Genomic DNA, 22,895 nt, shown 5'->3' on the forward strand with positions numbered 1-22,895 from the left:
ATCTTAATGTTTTCAGCTCAAACTGTCCTGTTAGAACAACAAACTGAAACACCACAATAATTATGATCACAGTGATGAAGTTCATTTTTCTATTGTTGCTTTTCTCTTACAATATCTCCATCTTCACCAGTGTGTGTACATGAGAACAATGATAAAGCATCTTGAACAGCTCTGTGTTGACATATGAACACTGTAGACTCACAGTTGAGTGTCTGTATGAAGATAAAGAGAACATATCCTCAGACATGAGGCATCATCAAAAATGAGACTTGTTAGACTGTTAAACATCTCACCACTGTTTCCTCTCTGTTGTTGTTCACTTACTTTCAAGTCTTTTCTTACTGTCAGTGTGTTTAATGATGTTATTGTTTTTCTTTAGGTGAAGAGTCGGCAACAACAAAATCAACAACATCACTGACAACAGCATCAAATAATCAATCAGCAGGTCGAGACTGAATCTCTTTTTTATTAAAGTCTAATATTTATATATTTATAATTATTTATGTATTATATTTCAGACTGACTCTTAACTGTGTGTGGAGAGATTCAGTGTTTTGTTTTACATGTTTTAAATCTTTCCAGTTCAGTTGTGGTTTACTGACATCTAAAGTCAAATCATTAACCGTACGCTCTGTGTTTCTTTTAGATTCAGGTAAAGACTTGGAAATAGCAACATCAACAACAGTGAAGTTCACCACAAGAAAATCAACAACAGAACCAACAAACATATGGACAACAAAAGAAGAAGTAAAGACATCAGAGGGGACACTGACAACAGCATCAAATAATCATGAACATGACGGTAGTAGCTGAATCTCTCTCTTTGTGTGCAATCTTGACAGACATCTGTTTTGTTTCCATGACAGACAAAAAATAAATAATATTAATAATATATTTTTAAACACATTTACTTGACTTTTATCCTTTCCATTGTTGGTGTTTATTTATAATTTAGAATAAATACTGTAGCTAAAAACTCCACAGTGCAAAAGAACACTCAAACCTCATCACTACATGTTAGAAAATTGATTGTTTTTAAAACATTTGAAATATTTTGAGTTTTGCACTGAACAAAAAGTTGAAGCCAAAATATTTTTGCTCATTTTCAGATTGTCTGTATTTGCTGAGATGCATCTTTGTGTCTGTGGGTTTAGCAGCACTCTTAATATCTGTTGTTACAGTCAACACGTGGACAAAATCTAAAAGTGAGAAAGTTCACAGATGAAACTTTATACATAAAAAGCTTTGAGTTTTACTGTTTGCTCTATAATTTTTTTGTTTTGTCTTTTCAGGACACAAAACACAGATTGAAGAAAACACTGTGAGTCTGAACACTCAATAGTATGAGGTGCCGTAAGGGACATTATTACTGAAACGCACGCACACACTCCACTGAAAACCAAGGCATTTCAGTTGAACAGGAAGTTGTTTCCTGACAAGGAAACTGAAGGGAAAAGTGGTAGATTTCAAACAAACCACTACACAGATGTCTACTCAGCAACCTGCTAGTAGCTTAAGTGAAGCAGCTGCATTACTTAACAATATATTAGCTTTAGCATAAGTCAAAATTTAGAATAGCAGGAGACGGGCAATATCCTGGTTAATTATTTGCTGTTTGTCTTTTTTGGCAAAGAAAAAAATATCTTAAAATCATTAATAAAACCACGGAGAGAAGGCTCAGCGTTCCTCCATTTAGCACAATGGATATAATATGTACTCAAAAGTATGATGATGTTAATAATGTCTGAGACACCCAACGCTAGATGATCTATATAAAAAAAAAGTACATGATGTAATTCAAATGGTTGCACATCATTAATTTTGAGGGAAAACCTATTTTTAAAGTCGCACCAAAAGCACTGTGTGATAGGACATAGAAAAAAAAGATGATCTATGGTTTCATTTTCATCAGTACAAAAAGAACACTGACCCACCTCAAAGCCAAATCTCTTTTTTTTAGAAATTCTGCCACTGGATTAATTTTGTTTATGACTTTAAAGTGTGTTTCTTTAACTTTAGGTAGAATAGGCTATTTCATAAATTTCAAGAATGCTTAATCCAGTGTATCTGAAATAACTAAATTAGATCCATGCCATGTAACCGTTCTGTCATAACTATGAAATATTTTGTCTTTGAAGAAACAACTAATACATTTATTATTGCATTTTTATCAAACAACTGACATTGTCCTAGCAATAAATTAGAAAGCACTGATGAAAAATTATTGTACATCATAAAGTTTTTGATCAAATGAAGCAGAGGCAGTGGGATCAGTTTACAAATTAGATACAACTAATTTTATCTTTCAAAAAAAATAGATGTATCATCTGCAAATTGACTTATTTTGAAGTCTTTATTAAAAATTGATATTCCTTGTATGTCGTTAGAATTCTTGATTAATAGTTTTAACAGTTGAGTTGCCAATATAAAAAGCTTAGGGGAAATAGGACATCCTTGCCGAATTCCGCGTTGCACCTTGAATTCATTCCTGGATTCAAGGAAGCTAATATATTGTTAAGTAATGCAGCTTCTTCACTTAGGCTACTAGCACAGCGGTCCCCAACCCCGGTCCCTGAACCGGTACCGGTCTGTGAGTCGCCACCGGGCCACAAGAGTTGAGGCTTGAGTTTGACATTCGTGGTTTTCAAGGTTTTTATCATTTTTTAATCGTTATTTTTATATCGCTTATATTGTTAACTGTTTCCCTGGGTCTTTTCCCATGTGTAATGAATAAACCTTCTTTCTTTTTTTTGGTACTGGTTTTATTTTATTGTATTCATCCACGGCACCTTAACGGCCGGTCCGTGAAAATATTGTCGGCCATAAATGAATGGTCCGTGGTGCAAAAAAAGGTTGGTGTATTTAATTAATTCATTATGGCAGTCCTGGCGTTCCATATACTAGCAGGTTGCTGAGTAGACATCCTTGTAGTGGTTTGAAATGTACCACTTTTCTATCAGTTTCCTTGTCAGGAAACAACTTCCTGTTCAGCTGAAATGCCTCGGGTTTCAGTGGAGTGCGTGAGAGCGTTTCAGTAATAATGTCCCTTACGGCACCTCATATTGCTGAACCTGTATTCACATGTATGTCTGAGCTGTGTATGGGCTTGAACAGCTCCATCTACTGACATAATGAGGTATAACCTCAGTACGCAACATATAATAATGTATACTTTATTGATCCCGTGGGGAAATTTGTCTCTCTGCATTTAACCCATTCACCCAGAAGCAGTGTGTAGGGTCAGACTCTACAGATCAACACCTTCAACATCGACCCAGCACAGAAATGACTCCACTGATGTTTAAAACATTTAACTTTTGATTTTTCTCATATTTACAAACCAAAACCTTATTTTCTGTGCGGTTATCTTTATCTAACAAGACAATTCACTTCAAATATTTTATATGGTATACACCTTTGTTTTTCCTCATTCAGCTCTGAGAGTAAAATTCACAAGTTGTTTTTATTTTATTATATTCTGTGCACAGTTAGAGGTAACACACTGAGATACTGTCATGGCCTCTGCCAAGCAATAAATTAACCGAATTTCCGTTCAATACTGCCATGTACTGGTGAAGGGTCAAAATCAGAATGGGCAGATGAGAGGGAGAGAGCACAGCAGGCTGTCCATGATGGATATTTGTTTTTCCTGTATGCGTTATGGTCGCTGACCTCTAGGGGCTCTCCCTGTGTGAGAGAGCTCTTTCTCCTCCTCCTGTGTTCCGGGTCTGCCTCATAAGCACAACTGAGATGTGTTGCAGCTCGTCAGCCACTGCATAAAGACTGCCATCTCAAAATGCCATGCCCTTTTTTCTTTTTTTTCTTTCAAGATTCTCTGGGCTTTGAGATGCAGTGATTTGGGCAGGGGACAGTCGCTATGCACTTGTGAGTAAAGGTGTGCCTTTACAATGATGACTGTAGTGATCCACAGTGGAAGCAGATAGGGGCTCTCTGCCATTTTTGTTTCAGCGGTTTTTCCCGTTTTGTGGTCAGACGGGGAGCTCAGCCATTGTAGTTGTAGTCTTTGTTTTTGTACAGACAGTGTGGCCTCAGTTGTTTTTTTTTGTTTTTGTTGTTTTGGCCTTGGAGACAATGACGTCTAGAGGTCCACTGTGTTTTATTCTGGTCCTAATTGGTTAATGACATTAACTTTGTTGTTTGTTAATTTATTTCAAACATGTAAACAACAGGTACATTTAGTAAAGAAAATGGACCTGTATATCTGTTGATGCTGGACACTGGTGCCGGTGGCGCCAGTGTCCAGCAGCCTGGGACTGGGACTCCTCAAACCTGCCTGATGCACAGCCACAGTTCAAATAAGATGTCAAGGAAGAGCAAACCCCAAATTTGTCGGGTTAAAGTTTCAACGATGGAGCAATAATCTGAGATGATTTGAGATGTGAATACCACTGCTGCAGTCAAGAAAGAAGAGCCATGATTTAAAAGATATGAATTAAGACAGGCATTTCTCCTGGGGAATGCAGTGGGGTTAATCCTTCACCTATCACTCTTTATGCCAGCCTCCACTCAGTATTATTAAGACACAGAATGAGCATGAATACATCTTTATTATGTTGTTATAACACTGCCAGTACTATGCAACAGCAGCACATAACTTCTAATAAAAAAACAATGTGGTGTTAATGGTTGAATAAATGTTGTCACTTGAATAAAAATCATGTCTCATAAAATTAAAAAAAATCAGTCACTTGGTCTGTTTACAGATGTTACATGGCTACTAACGGACTGAACCTTTATTTAAATCTGGCCTGGACAATACAGGATATCGAACTGTTGTTTTTTTTGAAGAGGGTTAAAAGTTGAGTCACAAGATATCAGTTTTCATCATTATCATTTGTCAGTTCATTAAAAACACTTCAACAACAATAAACTACTTCTGCTCCCAGCATTACTTCTAGTATGACCATTGAACTGAAACCTCTTAGAAATCAATCACTTAACAGGAGGTTGAGATCAAATCATGTTTACATTACTAATATCAAATGGAAATCTTGAGCGCCTCTCACTACTTCTTTCCAGTTGAATGGAACAGAAAAAATTAGAATAAAAACTCACACTAGATGTCAGAGTTGTGCTCCAGCATTAACAGATGCTGGTCTACAATATAAGGACAGGAAGACAGCAGGAAAAAGCAAAGTTTGAACCACACTGACCTTAATAGTTTTGTTATGGTGAAAACATATTTCGGTGTTATCCCATAAAATGCAGAGCTTCAGTTATTAAATAGGTCAAATGTTTAGTCAAATAGAAAAGGCTGATGCAAGTCTGCTTTCATTTGTGCTGTGACACATGCCAAAGTGCATCCAGGGTGAGAACAAAGTTTATTATAAATATGACTGCCATAAAAAAGGGGGGAGAAATAATAAAACATAAATTGTCTAATTTTTTACACAGTCCTTCTAATCTTCGCTTAATATTTTATAAGCCACACTTTTAGGTCTCTGAAGAAACCACAGCATCAACACCTCACCTTAACTGATAAGGTAACTTTGTGCAATCTTTAGCGAGTCAAAACAACAGCTCTGTAAACCCTGATGAATGTACCAGTTCAATGACGTTACTGCCCTGTATTAACCTGTAACACATACATTGACGTATACAGTTTGCTGTTTGATATGATTTTATATCAGAACTTTATTTTTATTGAACATAAAGCAGATAAAGGTGTTCAGAGTCATTTAGAGTTTAGTAAGTTTAGGAGTTGTTTCCTCTCCACTATCAGCACTGTTTGCAGCACCTGTAGCAGAGTAGCATTACAGTACAGTAGGTCATGGTGACTCAGAAGTGTCTTAGGGGTAATAAGCTTTTGTAAGGCGTTACTGGAAAGTTTTGAATGGAATCCCCCCAAATGACCCTTTTCAGCATCATAAACGAGCTGTACGTATACACTTTTTGCTACATTTAGGAAGTCACTTTTATTTTATTTTGAGTTACTGAATGTGATCTATTTAACTGAATTCTTCTCAGCTTTCTACTGTATTGTTGTTCTTTTATTGTATTTAGGGGATTGACAGAACTAGAAATGAGTACATCAAAGGTTAAGAGGTTTGGAGACAAAGTTAGAAAGGTAATGCTGAGAGGGTTTGGACGTGTAGAGCAGGGACCGTGGAGAAAGGATGATGATGATGGAGCTGAAAGGTAAGTGGAAAAAGAAAAACCCAGAGAAGTTTTATGGATGGACAGGGAGATTGTTGGTGTGACCCTAAAGCAGGGGTAGGGAACTCCAGGCCTCAAGAGCTGGTGTCCTGCAGGTTTTAAATGTGTCCTTGATCCAACACTGCTGATTAAATGGCTAAATGAGCTCCTCAACATGTCTTGAAGTTCTCCAGAGGCCTGGTAATGAACTAATCATTTTCAGATTCAGGTGTGGTGACCCAGGGTGAGATCTAAAACCTGCAGGACACCGGCTCTCTCCCTACCCCTGACCTAGAGGCTAAGAATGTGGAGGATGATGTGCTGTGGTAACCCCCGAAAGTGAACACCCAAAAGAAGGAGAAATATTAATAATTTTACCCGTTGAGCTTAATTGAGCTCATTTGTTTTCTCTTTAATTGGGCTATTTTGTTGAGCTATTTTAATTCATTCAAGCTATTTTGTCACAGGAGTTTTACTGTTTTGGCTCCAGCAGCTATCGGTATCAGTTATCTTGTAAATTATTTCGGCTCTAAAAAATCTACTTTTATGTGTAGATTATGTTGAAGAATATCAGAAATGTGCTATTGTGTTTATTATAGAGCTCATCATGATAAAAATGTTCTCGTCCATCATATTACAATACAAAATAATTCATATATTAAGCAAACCCTCAATATTTTAGACAGAAAGTAGGCTTTACATTCGGAGAGTTGAACTGAATCGAATTAAGATTGGACAGGTGTACCTAATAAAGTGACCACAAAGAAAACGCAATCTCTCATGAAGGTAGATGCTGGCTTCACTTCATGAGATCACAACCCACAAAGATTAGAAACTAAGTCTTATAATTATTTCCCTCATACGTACAAACACCATCAAAAGAAATCTGCAGTGGTTAGTGACAAAGACAGATATAAAACTATATAAAACTAAAGTAAAATTAATGTTTTAAAGACTTTTCAGTCTTAACAGTCTAAAAATGAAAAAAAAAGAGACTTGCAAGTAAGTATGCAGAGGTCCTGACACAACTCAGAACCAAATGTTCACCAACACTTAAAATTAACAGAGAATAACAATAATAAAAATAAAAAATTATGCGTTTTCTAATTTGAGACTAAAACAACACCAACTATTCATCCTAAAGGCATCTGATGGAGGGTAAAGAGAGTTAAAGCACTTTAAAGAAAATCAAACACAGTAAATACAGTCATGGGTGTTTTTCATTTTACATAATTTCACTGATTAAGAGACAATTTGTGTTAAATGGTTCATTTATCCAGCTCTATGGGAGTGCAGAAGAAATGAGAGAAACAAGAACTAAACACATTTATACATTCAAAATAAATTTGTAAAGAAATATGCACATTTATAGGAAAACATCACAGAACTGATTGACATGACAATTTCCCACTGTAGGAGATACAAAACACAGAGTACATAAACATTAGGCTACATGCTGTCGGTTAAATAAGAGTGAATATCCTTCATGTTACATGACAGTTAGCTTCCATTCATCACACCCCAGTCAGCTGCATTTATGTCAGTGGAGGAGAGCTGGGAGGATGCATGCACTCTGACTGAAGGTCTGCACAACATAATCAAATGTGACATAAAAATGTGAAATAAAGAAGAGACAAAATAGTTGTTTTTAACATTTACTGATGTTTTTCTTTTTTTTTGGTATAGGTCACCATACACTGTGTTGCTGGGAGCGGCCAGCCCAGGTTTGAATCTGACCTCTTTCTCTCCCTCCACTTTCCTGTCACTCTTCACTGCACTTATCTAATAAAGCCAATAAAGCAACACACGCATAACTTGAGTTAAGATTATTTTTAACTGCTGACGTTGAACCAGGTTTTGGCAAATAAAGGATTCTTACATTTCAACAAAAATAAAAGAACAAAAAATCACGCCATGTCACTCACGGGTTAATTTCTACGCAAACAAATTAAACTATGTTTGTTTCTGTTTCTTGGTACATAACAAATTTTCTAAGGTTTCCGACTTCACAGGTTACATCAAATAATCCTACACGAACAGAGCTTTAATTAACCGGGGGTACATCCTGTAGCTACCTCCACTAAGGAGGCTGTGTGCTTGGTTAATTTGTCAGTTTGTTCACAGGATTAAGGAAAATGTTACTGATTTTATGCGCATGAAATCTTTACCAGAGGTTTAGAAGTGATTATAGCGAAAAACTGGACATTTTGTGCCATATATTCACTAATATCAAAAGCAAAATAAGAAAATAAATGTGTAATATGGCCTTCAAGTTCTCAAGAAATTATCAGAACATTATCAGGAACAAGAGATTCAGTTTAGGAGGGAATTTCCAGATGTGTTGGTGATACGTGGTTTCAGACTGCTCATTATATTCTGTAACTGATGGATATGAGTTGCAGTCATACAATGGACACAATTACTTGCTTAAGCTGTTTTGCACTTAATAAGAACAGTACTGATGTTTCCAGTACACTTTAGGAAATAAAGTGTTGGTTGATACAATGTTATTTTCATTTCTTTCCTTTTACATTAGATTTGCTTCAATGCTACTTATATGTCACATGTACATGCCAAAAAGTCTGTAAACTGGCAGCAGGTTTCACTTAAGAATGGCAACTAAATACAAAATTATATAAAAAAAATCTGAAATGAAAACAACATCAGACAGACAGAAGAATCCAAGCCAGTGAACAGTGATCCTGTCATTTCCAACATTACTTCACCAAGGATGGTGATCAGTCATAATTAAAAGTGATGAGTAGTATGAAGTTATACTAATCATACTCGAGAGGCACAGAATGTCTTCAGAGAGCGTGACTAGACAATTACAAGTAAACACTCCACCTGGCAGTCTCTGTTCAGGTTAACCTCTGTCAGTGCGCCCCAGGGCAGCTGTGGCTACAATGTAGCCATCACCAGTGTGTGAATGTGTGTGTGAATGGGTGGATGACTGAATGTAGTGTAAAGCGCTTTGGGGTCCACAGGGACTGAGTAAAGCGCTATACAAATACAGGCCATTTACCATTTAAATCAAAACATGAAAGACAAGAAGAGTTTTATGAAACCTTTTAAAACAATAAGACAATTAAAGTTGGTGAAAACAATCTGTTACAGATAAACACGATAAACTACATTTCTCAAGGTTATACAACGACAACCATTTCAAGACAGAAACAGCCTCTGGAAACGAGCAGTCTGAGCTTTCCACGCTCACAGCTTGAGAACATGTCTTCAAGGCATCCACCGTCACTTCCGAAAGGTGGATGCAACACATCTCCATCAGTTACAGAATTGTCTCAGCTGCCGTCTCACAGGTTTGTCTTGTGGAAAACTTATGCAGACGTTTTTCTCGCTTCACCGTTTTTCTACTTCCATTCAAATCAGCTGCAGACATTTGAAATGTGAAGGAAAGTGTGTTTTTTTAGGTCTTTTTAAATGTTTCTCTGTCGCTTTCCAGCCTCAGCGAGAGGCCCATGATGCCCGGTCGTTTCAGGCTCCACTGGTCAATCTGTCTCTGCCGCTCCTGCTGCTCGACCTCCGATTCGCTCGATGAGCTGCCGGTATTGCTGCTGCTACTGCTACTGCTGCGCCCACAACCTCCGCCTCTGCTGCTACCGCCGAAAGTGAAGCAATCCTTCTGCTTCCTATCAGCCTTCCCCCTCTCCCCTACATCTACTCCTTTTTCCTCCTTCCCTCTCCTTGTATCCTTCACCATCCCACCACTGTCCTCCTCAGGTTTGTCAGCCATTTCCATTTCGATCGGGGCCTGCTCCGGCCCCAGCACGGCTCCTCTGTGGTCCATATCGACCCACACTGGCCCCGGAGGAGGCTCCAAACTGGTGTACTGGAGCATCGGCTGTTGGGGCTGGGGGTCCACTTGTGGAGGAAGGTTCTGCCTCTCTGGATGGAGGTACTGAGTTTGGTGTTGGAGGTGATGCAGCGGCTGAAGTGGGTGCTGCAGAGGCTGGTGCTGGAGCTGGTGGTGCTGCTGCTGCTGATGATGGTGGTGATGTGAGTGTTGTTGATGGTGCTGCTGCTGATGATGATGATGCTGCAGGTGATGATGGTGGTACTGATCAACAGTCTGCTTATCCACATTACGGACGACCTCTTTGGGCTGGTTTTTAAGGAACTTCTCAAACTTCTTGGAGGCTTTTTTGTTCGTCACAAACCAATCCTGTTGAGATACATGCAGCACGAAGGGGTGCTATTATATAACATACACTAAACTTGCATTATTTATTATTTATTGCATTATAGGCCAGAAGGGGGCAGCTCGTCTGTTTGCAAAAAGAAATCTGATTCTGCTGTTGTAAGTCTGAGACATCACTTTATTCATGACTTTAGTAAAAACTTTCCTGATGAGTTTAAACAACTACACTATGGAGCTGCTCATATCCAACCCCTGATATAGAGTATATGCATTCATGGCAATGTCATCTACATATAGTTACAAAAAAAAGGCTCAAGCCAGAAACTTCTGAACTTTTCATTACCTGTGAATGGACAGAGTTGATGTGGTATTTCACTCCACTTTCAGAGTTAAACTCTTTATTGCAGATCAGACATCTGTATTTACCGGCCTCAAAGTCGCCCTGAAATCAGATCAGGAAAAAGCAGCCTTGAAAAGATTATAAGAATTTAATGCATATAAAGTATTAACTGCGCATAGTGCACTGACTTTTATATTTCACTTAATGGTCTGAGTAACTGACTGAATAATTTTACAAATACACACATTTTCAAAATTCTGTTCAAAGCAGCTTTTACAAATTTAACACTTCATTCTTTAATTTACAGGAATCATCCCAAATGATTGAGGAGCTGACTAAAAGCACATGTAAATGCCGGTCCAGATGAAGCATTAGAAGGGTTTCATGCTAATACATTGATGAGTTTCAACTTAACTATACCTGGTGTCATTTAATGTATTGCTAATCCTAGAAAGTTTGTAGGTTTGTTATTTCCTAAACAAAGAAAAAAAGAGACAAACCCTCGTGCAGAGTCCCAGATGAGCTTTGAGTCCAGACACACTCGTGTAGGTGCAACCGCAACCCTGAGGACGACACACATTCTGTTATATTATGGGCTTTGAATACTGTGTTAACCATGTTATGGACATCTGCTCCCCTTGACATCATACACATCCACAGGGATTACTTGTACATACACTGACCTCTCTATTTGAAACTTCGGCCATGTTTACTATGAATGTTCACCAATGCAACAGTGTATATATGACATAAAATAAAATATAAAATATCTCCATATATCTCTTTAAAAACATACATTTACAAAGAGAAACATTTCAGGTTATTGAAAAAATAATAATAATAATGGATTGCATTTATATAGCACTTTTCTAGGCATCCAAAGCGCTTTACAATTCCACTATTCATTCACACTCATATTCACACACTGGAGGAGGCAGCTACAGTTGTAGCCACAGCTGCCCTGGGGCAGATTGACAGAAGCGAGACTGCCATATCGCTCCATCGGCCAACAAACACCAGTAGGCAGTAGGGTGAAGTGTCTTGCCCAAGGACACAATGACCAGGCCAGACAGAGCTGGGGATTGAACCGGCAAAGTTATGCTAATTATACTTGTTCTTGACATCTTGATCCAATTACTCAGATAAGAAAATAAATAAGTCTGCTGATTTCAATTAAACAGGTAAAAATAAGACTTGTTGTTTTCTACCTGGTTGGGGCACTGGACTTTCCTCTGCAGCTTCACCTCATTCTTCCACTTCCTCAGCACCTCCTGGCTGAAGGCAGGGAGGCCGGGTCGGGCATATTTCAACTGAAAAGAGCGTCAGGAGAAAGAAGAAATGCATTTATGTTTAGTACAAACTCAATTTTAGTGAATCTTCTCTTACCTTCTTGTCATCTGGTACCAGGTCGGACTGAAACTTCCTCTTGGGCCAGTCTTTGGGCAGTTCATTGTTGGCAATCTCAGCCAGGTGGAAGTTGGCCACCTGGGCCGAGGCTCTCTGCACCCTGCCGCTGGGCGTCCTCTCTGGATTAGCCTCCCTCTGAGCCTTCAGTGCCTCATCTTCCTCAGTCTTCTGTGGCGTCTGGATGAACCAAGAGAATAAACTTAATGGAGATGAGGCACAAAGAGTTTCACAGACACTCGAATTAAAAGGACAGGTGATAAAACAAGGCTGGCATCTTGTCTAATTGTCTATTAATTTAAATTTGAATGAAGAGTATTAACGAATTACAATTTTTATAGTATTTAGTGGCTTCGATGACATATATGACTCACAGGAGCATGCTCTGATTTCAGGTGATACTCTAGACCAGCCTTGGATTTATACGTCTTCCCACAGTGAGAGCAGTTCAGCAGCATTTTCTCCAGCTCAGACTCCTCCTTTCCACACTTCTTCATGTGATACACGTAGCCCATGATGCTGGTAAATGCAGCATTACAACCCTATAAAGAAAAAACCCCCACATTTTTTCACACCACCAGTTTAATCTTTTATCTTACTTTCATCAAATCTCCTTTCTTAAAACAGCACAATACGTGCAAATTTTACCTCTTTGGAACATTTTAATTTGCCCAATCTCTTCAGGATTTTACGTAGCTTGTCTTTTATAGCACGATCATCCAGGTCCTTGGCATCATCAGCTGAAGGCTACAAAAGCAGGAAAAGGTAGCAACAAACTCAGTAAAACCATAATAAACTAAACTAAACTAAACTAAGACTGAAAATGTTTATTTCTGAGTAGTCTTACCAAGTGGCTGTGGTCAGCCATGATGTGATACTTCATCCCTGTTGAAGACTTGAGCTGTTTCCCACAGTGTTGGCAGGTAAAAGGTTGCTACAGATAACAGAGTGACACAGTGACTTTTTCATTTGGTAAACATTTACACCAGCAAAGAACACAAGCAGATTTTATGTTATGGAAATATTAGTCAGACTAGGTTTTCCCAGTGCAAATGTAAAGCACAAACCACACTACAGACCCATTCATTTTTTAAAAACTTGATGCTTAATATGAAGAGTGTGTGAACTGGTTTCAGCGCAGAATGTGTTTCATAGAAAATTGACATCCTGGAAAAAATTATAAAAAAAAACCATACAAAGCATAATTTATTTACTCCAATTATTCCAAATAATGTCATTACTAGTAATAACTAATTATTAGAGTCTTCCAGGAGAGACAGTAAAGCAGAAGGCTCCTGCTAGATGGTCCAAAACTCTAATGTCACTATTATGCATGAAGGGCTCACCAGTCGGCAGTTCTCCATGTGTTTCTTCAGCCCCTCCACAGTCTTCCTGCTCACACTTTTACACTTTGGACAGGTGACTCTTCCTTTGGCAACAATCTGGAGCTGCCAACGTTCCTCTTGGCTTCCTAGTTGATGTCAACAAATAGGCAACTTTTCCTTTTTTTTAACTTTACACGACGCACAGAGCTTCACAAAAAGAAGCAGCTTACTCCTTACCTATTTTAATAATAATAATAATATTTTGATTAAATCACAGATTATCTTCAGCACCCACTTTTAATCATTCAAATTTAATAAAAGTTTTAGCAACATCTTTTTCAATTTCTTACAATCAGTTTAAATCAAGATAAAATACCCCCCCCCCCCCCCCCCCGAATCCCCTTTAAAACTCATACTTGTGTGAAGCAAGAAAAATGCAGTCAGATAAAGCCTATTGACAGTTTCAATCAAAGAAGTGCACATAAAACATAGTGTAATAAGATTACTTTCTATTAAATCACATAAATCTGTGGTAAACAGCTGCTGCTCTGACCTGGAGGATAAGTAGGAGGTTCCTTCTTAGCCGGCAGGATTGAAGGCTTCTGGTCTTCGTTCGGCTGAGCTGTTGAGGCCTGACCAGCACTGGCAGCATCTGAACCTGCAAGATTCACACTGAATGACTGGATGCAATCAAGCTTATTTTTCTTTTTATACTATTTTATCATAATTATTATTTAATAAGGTCAAATTTCCTTATTGATTAGATGCAGAGACTGCTGCCAAAGTTTGTCATCTCTCCATTAGCAGCATGTAGAATTTTATATTGAATTACTTTAGAAATAAAAGATAAAAGATACACAGATATATACAAGTATATACAATGTTTTCTTTTCAATGCATGAATGCTTGTTGGTTGTTGAATTATGATTACAGCATTCCTGCTACAGAAAGCCTGGCTCTTAGAGAAACCTCACGATAAGTTACAATGAGGGGAAAATGCTTCTCTGTAATGATTCTCTGATCAAACAGTGAAACAGTCATTGGCTATAGTGTGCCAGACGCTCTGCCAAAACAAATTAGTGGCTGATAGTACTGCTGCCAAGACTGAAAGGAAGGTGGTGCACTTGAGAAAACGGCCTCATATTGTTTTCCCATAATGGTTAGGGACAAACTGTGAAACAACTTTTCAAATTCCTGATTTATGTCTAACTATAGTTCTGATTTATAAAGTTACTTCAGTCCTAAGTATTATTAATAAGGAAATAATATTCAGTTTAAGACAAAAAAAGCAGCATGAAACAGATATGTGAGATAGAAATGTAACATATAGAGTTTTCAGTTATGCATTAAATCCAGACTCCTTGAAAACTTACAGGATTCTCTGCCCTCTGGTGGCTGTGTGAAGTTATTGGGTGCGGGGCTTGGCTCCATCTCTGGCCTCTGGACCTTTTTCATGTTCAAGTCTTAAAAATTAGACAAAATCAAAAATCATAACCTAAATGATGACATCTACTCTGCACATATATCGCCTGCACTTCTCTTATAAGCTGTCACTCGCACATGTGTTATAGGTTCTGGTTTTCGCTTGTAGCTTGCAGATATCATGAAAGAAGCTCATATTATTTTACGACATTTCACAGTGTTCAAAACAAAATCAGTCCATATGGTCATTTTTACCAGGTCTCCACACGTTCCCTCTATCCCTGTTTGTGTTGTTCCAGGCTTGATCTGGGCCTCGGCCAGTACCCCACCCTTGCTCCGGCCCTGACGAGTCCGGGTCCCTTCCTGGATCTCTGCCTCCATTCCAGGCCTGATCCTGTCCTTGATCTCTGCTAGCTGCCCAGCCCTGATCAGGACCCCGCTCCCGGCCTGTCATCCAGGACTGATCCGGCCCACACTGAGTTCTGTCCCTGCCTGGAATCCATATCTGGTCCTGACTGGAGTGTCCCCCTCTGTCTCTGCCAGAGTTCCACACCTGGTCCTGGGGTCGGTCTCTGCCTGGAGCCCAGGCGTCAGGTCCTCGCTCCCTGCTGGAGTTCCAGCTCTGATCATGAGGCTGGGACTGCTCCCCGCTAGCTTCTGGGCCTTGAGGCCAAACATCCTTCGCGACCAGTCTTGGAGGGAGCCTTGCAGTGGGCGGACCGATGGACCCTGGGTCTGACCCATTGGCCAGGCCATCTGATGACATCACAGAACAGCTGGTTGTCGAGTAATCTACTGTTCCCAGGGAAACACTCTGGAGGTCCTCATACCTAATAAAAGAAAAAAAAAACTAAAATTAAAAGTTTCTAAATGCTGATGGAGACAGGAACCTCATTTGGTCCTGAACAGATTATTTAACTGTAGTGTGGGTCAGAGGGTGTAAATAAAAGATATATAACAATATAGTGGATTTTCTGTAACCACTACATCAAAAGTACTAATAGTCATTAGAAACTACCCAGTCTGTAAACATCGAGTGTCCAGTCTCATAAAGTGCACCGTTAAACTCATACAGACATGCATGGTTCAATTCGTCCACATATCTGTTGTTGCAGTGTTGTATGCTACGTTCTGGATTTCCTGCAATACTTTGGACTCACGATAAATGAGGCAAATACACTTGTTTTCGGCTGAGAGTTGCGTACCTGGAGTCAAGTGTTTTGACCAACACATGAAACCATAACTTTACTATATATTAATAGATATTGTGAGTCTTTATTATATAGCGTGCCATGTGGAAAAACCTGTTGTAACATTTGAGAGTGAGGTCTATTTTGAGCACCTGACAGCTTGTTTTTTTCTTCTCATTTGTAAAATCTTTCGACCAGTTTGCTTCATAACCGGCACATTACAGTTTTCTACACCGTGTCAGGCTTTTCATAACCGAATCATGTCCATGACACAGAGGTAGCCCCTTTTTTAAGAAAACAAATAAGAATAACTTAGATATCATTCATGTGTCTGACACAGCTCATTTGCAATGATTTTCTTGTTATGATGAAATAAGTTCTTCGATTAGTTTTGGCTGGTCCTTCTGTGGTGCCTCAGTGACTACTACAAACTGTCATCTGAAGCAATGAAAAATTGCAGTAAACAGTGTGTTTTTGTAGGGAAATCGTAAGTACAGTGAATTGTCATTGGCGATATGACCCAAAAAAATCATATCTCGATATTTTTTAGCTGGATGGCGATATACGATATATATCTCGATATTTCTTTTTAAAGCCATAAAGTAAGAACAAAAAGAGAGTTCTTAGTCAAAGCTGTGTCCCAGATGTCACACAGGCACTTTTATTAACATACAGCGTAGATGTACATGAAGAAATTACTCAAAAATAAATTATCAGCATTTATTAAATAATAATGCTCCATAAATTAAAGAAAACAATGTTGTTTTTGTGCATAACAAAAAGCTCACAATTGTGCAGTCAAAATGTAAACTAAAAGACAATGAGCATAATAACAAAGACAGACAGATTTCACAGCTGCTCTGTTCCCAACTTCTACGGCGTGACTGACAGCCTGGAGTTTGAAATCCTCTTTGTAACCATGTCTCTTAACAGGTGCCATTTATGGCCCTTATACACACACAGTACGGTAATATTATGTTGAAGCAGAGTACGTATCACTCCTCGGTAGCCGTAATGCTCCGACAATCCATCAAGCGCTGCAGCTTCGTAGCTTACCAAAGTTGTACTAAAACATTTTTTGACAGATTGCTGAGCGCCGTGTAGCACATAAAATCGGTTCGCGGTCAATAAGCACAACCAGAATTCATACATAAGGCGCACTGTCGATTTTTGAGAAAATGAAAGGATTTTAGGTCATGCAGCCCACGGTAGCGCGGTTAGCTCGTTAGCGCAGTTAGCTTGTTAGCGCGGTTAGCTCGCTAACACATTGACGCCGTCCAGCCCCACGCACGGGGCGATCTGCGGTAAATCGTTAACAGAGATTTGCCGTGTTCACCTTGTCATTGCCTGCAGGTGAAGCTATGGGGGAGGAGGGGGAGTTGTGTTCAGTGAAAGAGAGGAGAGGCCGAGTAATGTTGCGTAGAGACAAAAGTGGACGAAAGAGAGGCAAACTTGCGGCTCCACAAGTATAATTATAACGTAACATAGACTATATCGATATAAACAATATTGTCACATCTTATATCTCGTATGAAAATATATCGATATTTTTAAAAAACTCGATATATCGCCCAGCCCTATGTTTTTGCAACAACACAAAATAAATGAAGAGTACAACATGAAACAATATACGTGTTAATGTCACGATTTTGTCATATCGCACAGCCCTAGTGGCTACATCCAATCTGATCCCCCTTCAGGCCATTATAAAGAATACAGGTGCAAGCAACTTCACCTTTTGCGTCAATATTTAGGTTCATCTTTTATATACAGTTGCTATACTGCACAATATGAACAGAATGCAGGTAAATAAATGAACTATTTGTTTATTAATATAATACAAACATATATGCTTTTGAGCAGCACTTAAAAAAGCACTTTGCACATAAATTCTGTAGCAAATTGAATTAAATTAATTAATTAAACAAAGTTTAAACAGCCAAAACCAAGAAGGAGCACAACAGTGGAGCCGGGTTTTATGATTCTTTTAGATCTAATCTTATTTCATTTTCATTAATCACTCATTAATGATGGGTGTTCCCATTTGTTTAGTTTTTCAGTGCAAAGAAAAATTAAAGACCCAGGTCATTTTTTGTCTTTCTTTTTTCTCTCTTTTATCATTTCCCATTTTATACTCACATATCCTCTCACACCCTTCGCTTCCTGAGCTTGTGTATTTCCTCCTGCCAGAGTGATTACTTGCTCTTTAATCTGCCACCTTTATCTTGCGTCCTTCCTTCACTGTGTCTGCCACTCTCTATGTACCAGACTCTGTCCTTTCACTTCTTGCTGTAAGATGTTTTTCACTCTGTTTATTCTGTGTAACAAATTTTTTTTGCAAAGCAAAGACTTCCTTTTTTGTTCTTGAACTTCCTTGCCCTGTGCTTTGCTTTTGAAGCCTTAAATTAACACCATATTCAAAACTGAATGATCCATAGCCCATTCTACCTGAACCTATACCAGCCATTTGGTTAATATCTGCATGTGGATAAGCAGCAAGTGCAAACGCTGAATTTCCTCATCTCATTAGGAAGTCTATCCTAACTGTACCTTTTATCATGTAGGAAATCTAAACAAAAGAATTCTGTATGCAGATTTTTAAAAGGCATTGCACTTATCAACAATGATGTATTTTACTGAAACCTGTGTACTTGTTTAGATATGATATCTGTTTACTGTGAATGACTTATATAAGAGTACAATGTATAATCACCAGGTTAACCAGCCTCTTACCTTTTCCTACTGTAAGTTCTCTTCATCTTTACTCCGTCTTCAGTTTGGGACTCATCCTCCTAAAACAGTCGATGAAAAAACTGTGAAGCAGAGATCCAGCTGTGCGCATGAAGCTAACTGATTTTTTATTACCACACTTGAAAATGGAAACACAGTCACAGCGTTCATGCTAGCAGGACTGCCTGCTCCTTACATACACTATCTCAGAAACAATAAAAAACGTAGGTTTTTACATTATAGATGTATATTCTTACCTCTGAGTACCCAACTGTATTTACTTCACAGGCTCTTTCTGGCATTCGCTGGACAGCAGCTTTAAAAGTGAAATTGTATTAAAAAAGACACAATTAAAAAGATGAAATTACCAAGTTTTACCAGTGTAAATGGCCACAGTGATGGATGCACGCTGCTGTGTGATGTTTTTTTTACCTGGACATTGCACTCCACTTTTTGAAAGTGAGTGAACAGGCTTCCTCTTTCTTGGCATATACAAAGGTGACATATCCCCTCCGATGTGGCCGGGGTCCATACTAGGAGGGCCAACTCTGCTCAGAAATCACCACTGACAGCATAGAAAAAAACAGAACATCTAATAAAACAGAAAACAGATACCTCTACCAAAATAGCACACGTTATTGAAATACCTTAATTTGGATATATTGTATTTGTTTCAGGATGGGATTACATGCTGGCTTTCTAATTACATCAAAAGTAATTACACAGCCTTAAACTGATTGGAGAACTGTAATGGATCACTGACCTTATTAATTACATGATCAAATATTTACAGAGCCCTACTTATTAAATGACCTCAGCTTGTTACATATAAAGTAGGTTGGGTTGGTCAACCAAGTACATCTGTTGGCTCATTTAACCATTTCACCATTAACCAGCTACACCCCACCCTTTCCATTTTGTGATCCCCTACAGTTATGGGCAGCTTTCTGTTGTGATGTCTTCAGTATCATTTAGCTGTAGACTCTCTACTGGCTACCACAGCTGACAACAGTAGTTTTTGCTCTGTTTTGGAGATCTGCTGTGAGTTGGATGATCTATCTAAGGAGATGAAAAACTGCCCCGTGTGCCGTCGCAACATGCAGACTGTGGAATCCGAGTCCATCTGTGAGACCACAAACTCATCAGACAGGCAGCTAATTAAATTATTTTGCTAGGGTTATTAGACCATTTGCAGAAAGCACCAAATAAAATGTGTAATTCAACAACTAATTTAAGAATATATATTTAAAAGATATGCAGTTAGTGGGAATGCATTAAGTGGAAACTCTAAATTGCTCATAGGTGTGAATGTGAGTTCAAATGGTTGTCTGTGGCTATGTGTTAGCCCTGTGAAAGACTGGTGACCTGTCCAGGGTGTACCCTGCCCCTCGCCCTAGGCCCTCCAACCCCCCTTTTAGAAATTCTCAGAAACTCAGATGTTTTAAATTTGGCCAGAGTTGCTCAAATATAAACAAATTTGATGATGTGCTTGAATTTGTAGTTCTGTATTTACAAACATCCATCCATCTTCATCCGCTGCGGATGAATTATTTACAAACATCTGGAATTATATTAACAAATCCTCCAATACCAATAACATCTGTGGGCTATTGCAGACATATTGTGGATCAATAACATATAAAAACATTACTATGCTGGCACGAGGTCATCCTGGGTTTATTACCAAGCTGTGATAAATGACACTGCTCAAAGAATTAAGGGAACGCTGGATCATCACAGTTTAATACAAACACATTTTAACTTCAGGGATATTAATGTGTCCAGTTAAGAAGCATAAATCATTTCACCTGGTTTGGTGCAAATGAAAGTGTCAGCAGGTGCAGCGGAGAGGCAACGAGACAATTCCCCAAAAAGGCAAGACCAATGCTCTCTTTTTATCCCTGCTGACTGATTTTTCTCTAGTTCTACTTTTGTTAGAGTGTAAAAGGATTCACACTGGTCTAACTGGACACACTGATATCCTGAAGCTTCAGTGACTCTATTATATTGTTATGATCGAGTATTTCCTTAACTATCCTCAGCAGCGTAATCTAGAATTTAACAAAAATGAAAACAAACGGGCACGGGGTTAGAATCATTTAATTTTTCTTTCCATCCAGCTTCTGCTATTTAACCAATTCAAGGTAGCGGAGGCAGGAGCTTATCACTTATTCAGCTGCAAGAGGCGGGATACACACTGGATAGGTTGCCAGTGTTTCATGGCTAACACAAAAAAACAGACAATCACTCACACCTGAGGCCAGTTCAGAATCACCAGTTAACCTAACATGCATTATAAGTGTGATAGAAAGGCAGAGCACCCAGAGAGGCAAACTCCACACAGAAATACCCGACAGTGGATTCAAACCTTTCTGTTGTGAGGCAACAGAACTAACCACTGAACCACTGTGCTGCCTTATTTTTATTTAATTTTCTCGTTTAAGTAAGTTTTCTTTAGTTTCCAAAGAGGGTTTGCTTAGATTAGTGTTAAAAATGTTTCGTTTTAATTTAATTTGTTACTTTCAGTGCTCCATTTAATGTTTTTGCAATTCGGTTTTTAGGAAGTGAAGATCAAATATCACAACAAAAGTACCTTCTGCATGTAGCTCACTCAGATCCAGCATGTCCTGCACATTTTTTACTTTACTTTAGCTTTATGTTCTTTTTTCCTCCCAAATTCTAATTTTAATCTTTTTTTTAGATTAACTAAAACATTTGTGCGCCTAGTTTATAATAATCTTTTAAACAAATACCTGCATTTGTTTAAAATGCAGGTTGACTTGAGACGAGTGTTGTTGTGATTTGGCCCAATATAAATAAAATTGAATTAAACTAAAAAAGCTGATTACAGTTATTATAATTAACTGAATCAAAGAGATCATACGTTATGTTTAAGACATTCATTCAAAACTAAGTCTCCTTTTTCTTAAAAATTTGTCTAGTAAACAAAACAAATATTTGCTGACATGAACTTAATAAGTCTTGCATAAGCAGCCATGCATATCAGCCTATTTACTCCCTTTAGGGTTCGTTTAGCCAAATATTTACTCTCCTAGCCCCTTTCAATCATGCACTCTTTATATTTTTAACACTAAAATTCACACTTAGTATTGAATTATTATTTTAAATGCACACTGAAGTGATTACATTAATCATAATTATGCAGAGGAGACTTTTTTTAAAGAACCTGATGAATCTGGCTTCAGCACCCGTTGTGTTTACAGTGCATGTGTTCATCCTGAATGTTATTTGTATAGTGCTTAAATATTTATGTGTCACGTTTGAGGACACTGGATGCCAGAAACTGTGATATGAAATAAAGCCAGAAAACTGTTAAAACGTCAAGTGTGTGATGTTTTTCTCGGTCCAGTAAACCTCTGAGACCAGCCATTCCCGGACTGAGCCAAAAAGACTTGCAGCCACCACCATCATTGTCTGTGTGGATAAGGAAAAAACTCAAAAATTGGCTTTTTCACGACGACGGGCAGAAAAAAACATCCGAAAGCTGAAACTGAAGGAGAACTGGTGGTAGAAAGGTTTCAAGCTCCCCTCCCTCTAAGCAGAGGTACTATAACCTGTCCTGTCTGCCTTTCATTGTTTCTTAGCGGAGGAAGAAATGCAAGAGAGAGAGAGAGAGAGAGAGCGCCTACCGTCCTACAGCTCACTCCCTCTGCAAGGACGGCTAGCCTCCATGTCTTCGGGCCTGGCCTCCTCTGTCGCCTTTCCCCCGGCAGTGTTACCACCAGGAAGGCTAACATCAAGGAAGGCCCGGGGTTCAAAAACACAGACCCTGGGATAACAGCTAAGCTGTGGCAGCATCTAAATATGAATCAGTGCGCACGTACGCCGGCATAATTCACCACAGTGTGTTCGTATGTTCTTCAGCGGAACGCCCTCCTGGTGGAGAGAACAAATAAGACCCGCATCTGCCGCTGCCTTCAGGGGCCGTGGGAAACACCGCAATTTCAGCGCTTCAGCTGTGGAATCTGAATCAATAGTACGCCTCGGAATAATACAAAGCCGTTACCACATAGTCTCTGATTATGAACCTGTTATCAAGTGGAAAAGCACTTAGTAAATGGTTTTTAAAATGTTGCATGAAGAATTGGGAGTAATGTTCCAAACTGAAAAATGGAGAGAAGGAGACCACTGATACTTTTTTCTCTTCCTAA

At 38.7% G+C, this 22,895-nt stretch overlaps 1 protein-coding gene across 1 annotated transcript; it reads right to left on the reverse strand.

The window, feature by feature from the left end:
• Positions 1–6,395: 6,395 nt before the first annotated feature.
• On the reverse strand, positions 6,396–22,652 carry znf512 (zinc finger protein 512). The gene is made up of 16 exons (XM_080882869.1): positions 22,374–22,652; positions 19,156–19,288; positions 18,981–19,039; positions 18,727–18,785; positions 15,059–15,633; positions 14,755–14,844; positions 13,935–14,039; positions 13,403–13,527; positions 12,904–12,990; positions 12,705–12,803; positions 12,431–12,598; positions 12,039–12,236; positions 11,861–11,962; positions 11,153–11,215; positions 10,656–10,754; positions 6,396–10,336 (listed from the first exon to the last, which is right to left on the reverse strand). Exons 2-16 carry the CDS (start codon positions 19,253–19,255, stop codon positions 9,581–9,583), a joined length of 2,685 nt encoding a protein of 894 aa, XP_080738995.1. The 5' UTR covers positions 19,256–19,288; positions 22,374–22,652; the 3' UTR covers positions 6,396–9,580.
• Positions 22,653–22,895: the final 243 nt, after the last annotated feature.

This window comes from Rhamphochromis sp. 'chilingali', assembly GCF_963969265.1.
Source record: "Rhamphochromis sp. 'chilingali' genome assembly, chromosome: 5".
Taxonomy (NCBI): Eukaryota; Metazoa; Chordata; class Actinopteri; order Cichliformes; family Cichlidae; genus Rhamphochromis; species Rhamphochromis sp. 'chilingali'.

Bases quoted from the DNA above. Each gene is read 5' to 3' on its own strand.
- znf512 (XM_080882869.1), bottom strand. From the start codon at position 19,255: ATGGACCCCGGCCACATCGGAGGGGATATGTCACCTTTGTATATGCCA. The intron at 19,040-19,155 runs GTAAAAAAAACA...TCACTTTTAAAG, and splicing joins AAGTGGAGTGCAATGTCCAG to CTGCTGTCCAGCGAATGCCA. The intron at 12,991-13,402 runs GTGAGCCCTTCA...TGTTATCTGTAG, and splicing joins ACATGGAGAACTGCCGACTG to CAACCTTTTACCTGCCAACA.